At 30.3% G+C, this 6,027-nt stretch overlaps 1 protein-coding gene across 2 annotated transcripts; it reads left to right on the plus strand.

The window, feature by feature from the left end:
- The first annotated feature begins 217 nt into the window (after window positions 1-217).
- Window positions 218-3,693, plus strand: LOC139893576 (WAT1-related protein At2g39510-like). 2 transcript variants are annotated; one of them, XR_011774615.1, is made up of 8 exons: window positions 218-486; window positions 920-982; window positions 1,054-1,170; window positions 1,251-1,500; window positions 2,165-2,326; window positions 2,401-2,552; window positions 2,694-3,069; window positions 3,577-3,693. XR_011774615.1 is itself a non-coding variant. In XM_071876747.1 (7 exons), the coding sequence occupies exons 1-7, from the start codon at window positions 281-283 to the stop codon at window positions 2,881-2,883; spliced, it is 1,140 nt and encodes a 379-aa protein (XP_071732848.1). In that variant the 5' UTR covers window positions 218-280; the 3' UTR covers window positions 2,884-3,173. The 2 variants fall into 2 exon arrangements, 1 of the variants encoding a protein (XP_071732848.1); XM_071876747.1 differs by lacking the exon at window positions 3,577-3,693 and having other exon boundaries at window positions 2,694-3,173.
- The last annotated feature ends 2,334 nt before the right edge of the window (window positions 3,694-6,027 follow it).

Raw genomic sequence — 6,027 nt, forward strand, 5'->3', positions numbered from 1 at the left:
TCGTGACACTAAAGTAAAAGAAAAGATAAAATTAGTGGGATTACACATGCAAAACATTCACGTACCTAAACTTTATTACACACATTTTGGCTTCTAAAATATCAATTATGCATCAACACATATCAAATTGTCAATTTAGTCCTTGTTTCACAACCTTCAATTCAGCCTATATATATAAACCTCATAACACCCCTTTAATAACAATAATCTCTGTAAACATCTTTTGGGCAATTTAGTTACACCATTTATCTAAAGGAATATTATAGATTATAGATAAACAATGGAGATGTCACAAGGGTGGTTTTGGATTTTTTGCAAGCGAGGAAGGCCGTACATCGGGGTTCTGTTTCTACAACTAGGATACGCGATAAACGGGATTTTAGTAAAGTCTGCTTTGAATGAGGGCTTAAATCCTTACACATTTTCTGTTTATCGAAATGTTGCTGCAGCTGTCGCTTTTGGTCCTTTTGCTCTATATTTCGAAAGGTATCGTTGTAATTAATTAATTAATCCTTCTCAATACTATTAAGAAGTTGATAATTATCTGTAATCAACATATGGTTTGATGAAAAATGAATCAAATGTTGGTGAGCATTTATGTTCATGTTTAATGAAAAATGAATCTAATGTAGGTGATAATTTAGTGCTTTATATGTGAGCTTTCCACATTAGTATTTTTAAATTATAAAATGTACATATACTTCCATTAATATGTTTAAAAATGACTGTTTTCCTATCTTACTTTTGTATAATTATTTTTATATTGACTAATATCCCATATCAAACTATCTTGTTGATATTGTGAAAATAACACTAATTTCAAGTTTATTGTATATATCTTAAATCTTAAATCTTAAATTCAATTCACTATAGTAACAATAAAATTGGGACGGAGACTAATGTTTGTTTGATATGACAGGAAAGTTCGTACTCAAATGACATTTTCTGTATTTTGGAAGATATCATTGCTCGCGCTAATAGAGTACGTACTAAGCAACACATTTGAATAAAATTGTAGAAATGCGTCTCTAATGAAATAATTTTTAACATTAGGCCGGTTTTGGACCAAATACTATACTATACTGGGATGAAGTATACAACGGCAACTTTTGCTATAGCAATGTGCAACATTTTACCTGCGTTAACTTTTGTCATGGCGTGGATCTTTAGGTACGTACTATTAAACTTACTTTATAATTCTAGTTATGTTGGTAGCGCGTTTATAAGTCATATGTGCACATTTATTTTAGGCTTGAGAAAGTCAATGTGAAAAAATTGCATAGTCAAGGGAAGATCTTAGGAACTTTGGTGACAGTAGGTGGAGCCATGGTTATGACCCTTGTTAATGGACCACCTATTCCATTGCCATGGACCAAGGAGGGAACCATGGTGCACCCTGCCCTAGCATCCACTGGTTTGGTGTCTCAGGACCAGCATATCAAAGGTGCCATTATGATCACTGCTGGTTGCTTTTGTTGGGCTAGCTTTTACATTCTTCAGGTAAATCATTAGTACTTTTTAATTACTGGTTTATTTCACTTTCAGTCACTTTTATCATATGTTTTATATATGCCTTAACACGTTTTATATTAATTTCGTCACATAATGAAATTAAGTTAAGTCGTAAAGGTGCATGAGTGGTGTTTGGTTTGTTACGAGTGGTTGGCTCTTTGCTTCTGCAACAACTTCCACTTGGCATGCCTTTCGTGTTTCTGTCCACTAGGTTTTTTGGCTCAATTTAGTGAGGCAATTAACAACAAACGTCGATCTAGTGGCGTCTTGACTGCCGCTTTGAGCCTAAATTGATTTTCAGGCAGTCTTTAAAATCCATGAAAATTTGATTAAACCATTTTCAAGGAGTCTCTTTTTCTTATCAGTTTATTTACTTAATTTTTTTTTTTGACCGGAGGTCCTCACGGAAGCAATCTCTCTGCCCTGGAGTAGAGAGAGGGATGACTTTCTCTTCCTATGGGCCTCGACTCATGGTTAAAAAAACGACTTCTCTCTTACTCTACGGTAGAGGAAGGATTGTCTACATCTCACCTCACCCATACCTCGCATGTGCGGGATTGGGTATTGTTGTTGTTGTTGTTGTTGTTGTTGTGTCTGATATAACTATTCATGGGTGATTAATAATAAAATCGTATTTTTAACTTAATTACAGGCTATGACTCTTAAGGAATATCCGGCTCAATTGTCACTTACAACGCTTATATGTATGATGGGCGCGTTACAAGGAACTGTTGCTACCATGGTTATCGAGAACGCTAAATCTGGCATATGGTCAATGCATAAGGAAACAGAACTTGTAGCGACACTTTATAGCGTAAGATTCTGTCCTGTTTTTTGAAGTTTATTAAAGATGTTTTTAAGTCTAAAATCTATATTTGTGACGCACAGGGGATAGTGCGATCAGGGGCTAGCTATTACGTCTCTGGGTTAGTTATGAAGGAAAAGGGACCTTTTTTCGTAACAGCATTTAACCCTTTGGGGATGGTCATTGTTGCGATCATAAGCTCATTTGCTCTAGCCGAACGACTAGTTTTAGGAAGGTATGAAAATTACTTGTCAATTTTAAAGTATGTCATTAAAATAGATGTACATTACTGCTTTTTAACTGTTCCAATATAGCCTAGTGTTTGGAATCCTGATATACTTACTGATGTATTGCGAATTCTTTCAAAAACTTTCAGGGTTGTGGGAGCATTCATCATTGTTATCGGATTGTACCTGATCATATGGGGTAAAAGTAAGGATTCAAGTTTATCAAGTCCGAAAACCATTGAAGTAGAAACCTCTGATGATCAAAATACTCCCAAAGATAAAGATCGAGACAATGAAAAGAGTTTAAACGAAGATCAAAGAGGGGAAACTAATGCTTAATTCTTTTGTCATGTTAATAAGTGATAAATCTTTGGAATTATTGAGTTATTTCACGTAATTCCAAAGGCGTAGGAGGTTGAGGGCCGCCTTCCAATGCGCATCGTCATGGTTTTGGCTATTCGTAGACAGATGAATGGGCATACACATTTGTTATATCTAGCCAAATTCATTGCACTCAAAGATTAGGTATTTAGAGCACCAACGCTTTTGTTGCTTGTTTTGATTGTGTTACTAGTTATGGAGTTTTAAACTAATTAAAACATATGTTCTTTTCTTAATATGTGACTTAACTAATATTCATGAATATCCTTTCTTTCCTAGATATATGTATTTGGTTAGGAATTAAAACTACTTTAACGTTATGAAATAATCATAGCATGTAATCCAATAGTATTTGTATGGGACCAATTTTATTTTTTTAAGTAAGAATCAAACAAAAATTTTGTTCACTTGAAAGTTGAAAGTACCTTTGCAATTTATATCCATAACTTTTTTAATAAATAAAGCAACGAGCTATCAAGATCATTTCCTTTTGTTATAAAAGTTTTATGCATGATGGAGTGTTGATGATACATTGATTATTGTATCACCTACGTACACTTAACTTGGTAGATAAAAAAACCAACGATATAAACTTCAATTATTCTTTTTTTCTTTCCCATTTTAATATCCTCCAAATTTCTTTTTGAACAGCTATTCCGGCATCATTCACATGGAAGGAAACCACCTTCGCGATCATTGTCACCCACGCACGCTACGGTTCGAATCCGGGACAAAGTCATCAAAGTTCAGTCTTCGATACCACTCAAGCAATATATATCTTTATTTTGAAAAATACACTGAAGTTAATAGCCAGCTTTTTTTTTAATTTTTTTTTTACGGCCAAAGAAAACTTATATAAATAAAACGCTCCCTAGAAAAGCGCTAAGAGAGAATTACAAAGGAATAGCGAGCCACGAGTTCCAATTGAAAACTAAATGGCCTCTATTTTTAATCCAAGGATAAGACAATAATCTAATCAAATCAAAAAGACTATTACTATTACAAAAAAAAATCATTAAATACGACATCGTTCCAATAACGCCATATCGCCCATAGAAGAGTAACCACGGAGGCAATAACTCGTTTCTTCTGAATGTTGGATAATTGAACACCTTCGATCCATATGATAAACGTGTCCGAAAATTGCTGAATGTTTTGGTTTTTTTTAAATTAAACAAAACATTGATGTTATGATTACATAACTTTTATATTCCGTATATCACAAGATATAAGGAACTTGCTTAATGCCCGAAAATTGAAGGCAGTATAGCATTTGGGCTCTGCTATTATATTGTTAGTTTATTAGTACTAATTAGTAAGCCCGACTTATTTATCCCAGCACTACCAAATGTCAAAATATAGACAAAATTTTACAATATATATATATATATATATATATATATATATATATATATATATATATATATATATACTAGGTTTTAGAGCCCGTGCGTTGCACGGATAGGTAAATAACCATGCGAAATCAAGTGAGTTTATCAAACAATTACGGAGTAATTTTTAGAGATAATATTTTCAATAAAATGATATAATTGATAAAATTATTAAATTGCTAACATTTTATAAAATAATTAGTGTATGGAGCCCGTTCATTTCACGGTAGTTAAAAAATAGTTAAAATCACTTTGCAACTTTGTTGTAAGAGGTTTTAGAGTTCGTGCGTTGCACGGTGGATAAAATAATGATGCAAAATTAATTGGTTTTTTCAAATAATTATTCTTTTGAGTTTAGGAGCCCGTGATATTAAGAAATTTTAAAATTCATTTTTATTAATTATATTAATTAGTAAATATCTAACTTAGTCATTTACTGTAATTAATTTAGTTATAAGGAGTAAATAATAATAATAATAATAATAATAATAATAATAATAATAATAATAATAATAATAATAATAATAATAATAATAATAATAATAATAATAATAATAATAATAATAATAATAATAATAAATATTTGTAAACTATGTTAATGTAAATTAGTCATCATCGTCATCCGTAAAATATGAACTATATATAACACTTTAAGTTTGATTAAACTCCGTAAATATTTGATTAATTATGTTCGTGAATAAATCACAATATAAGATAAATATATTAATATTAGTGCCTATTTTATAATTGTAAATAATATATATAATCTATACATATAAAAATCCATAAATAACTTTCAACTACAATCAACGAAAAACTTTTGGTTTATATATATATATATATATATATATATATATATATATATATATATATATATATATATATATATATATATATATATATATTATTTGCAGTTAATATTGATATGTAAATAGCGACATTAAAATAATAGAATAATATAAAAATTATTTAAGAGCCCATGGTGTTATCAAATTTTATAAATTCAATTAAGTTTAAGAGTTCGTGGTGTTGACAATTTTAAAAATTCCTTTTGAATTTAAGACTCCGTGGTGTTGACAAATTTTAAAAGTTTTTTTGAGTTTAAGAGCTCGTGGTATTGACAAATTTTAAAAGTAGTTTTGGTTGGTGTTAATAACTTAATGTCTGCAATTTTTTTCTCACCATTAATATCTTTTAATATATAAATTATATACTACATAATATTTAGAGTACGTTAAAAATTTGTCATGAAACGTAATATTAGTAAAATATAAATTATATTATTTTAAAAATTATTATATACAAAATTTTATGAAGAAAGTAGTAACCCGCGAGTTTAATTTAGAAAAGTTGTTATTCATTTCAACAAAATAATGATACTCGGGGGAGTCGTCATGTATAATTAATATTATAATAGTTATATTTGCGTGTTCATAAATATTTTAAGGGCTTAAACTGTAAATTTAAATCACTTCCATATTTATTGCTAAAAAGAAAAGTTCCATTGGTAGTGTATCGAAACTCTGTTTCGAATACAGTTTATTGTGTTTTGTTCGTAAAATTATTTCGAGTTGAACGGTGATGGCGATGGAACCTAACTCGCGACGAACATAAAGATAAATACGTATATATAACAAATTATCCTTTATTGATATGCTTACCGAATCAATCGGGCAATACACATTTAGAAACCAATGATCGTTGGTGATTA

The sequence above is a fragment of the Rutidosis leptorrhynchoides genome, chromosome 2, assembly GCF_046630445.1.
Source record: "Rutidosis leptorrhynchoides isolate AG116_Rl617_1_P2 chromosome 2, CSIRO_AGI_Rlap_v1, whole genome shotgun sequence".
NCBI classification, from domain to species: Eukaryota; Viridiplantae; Streptophyta; class Magnoliopsida; order Asterales; family Asteraceae; genus Rutidosis; species Rutidosis leptorrhynchoides.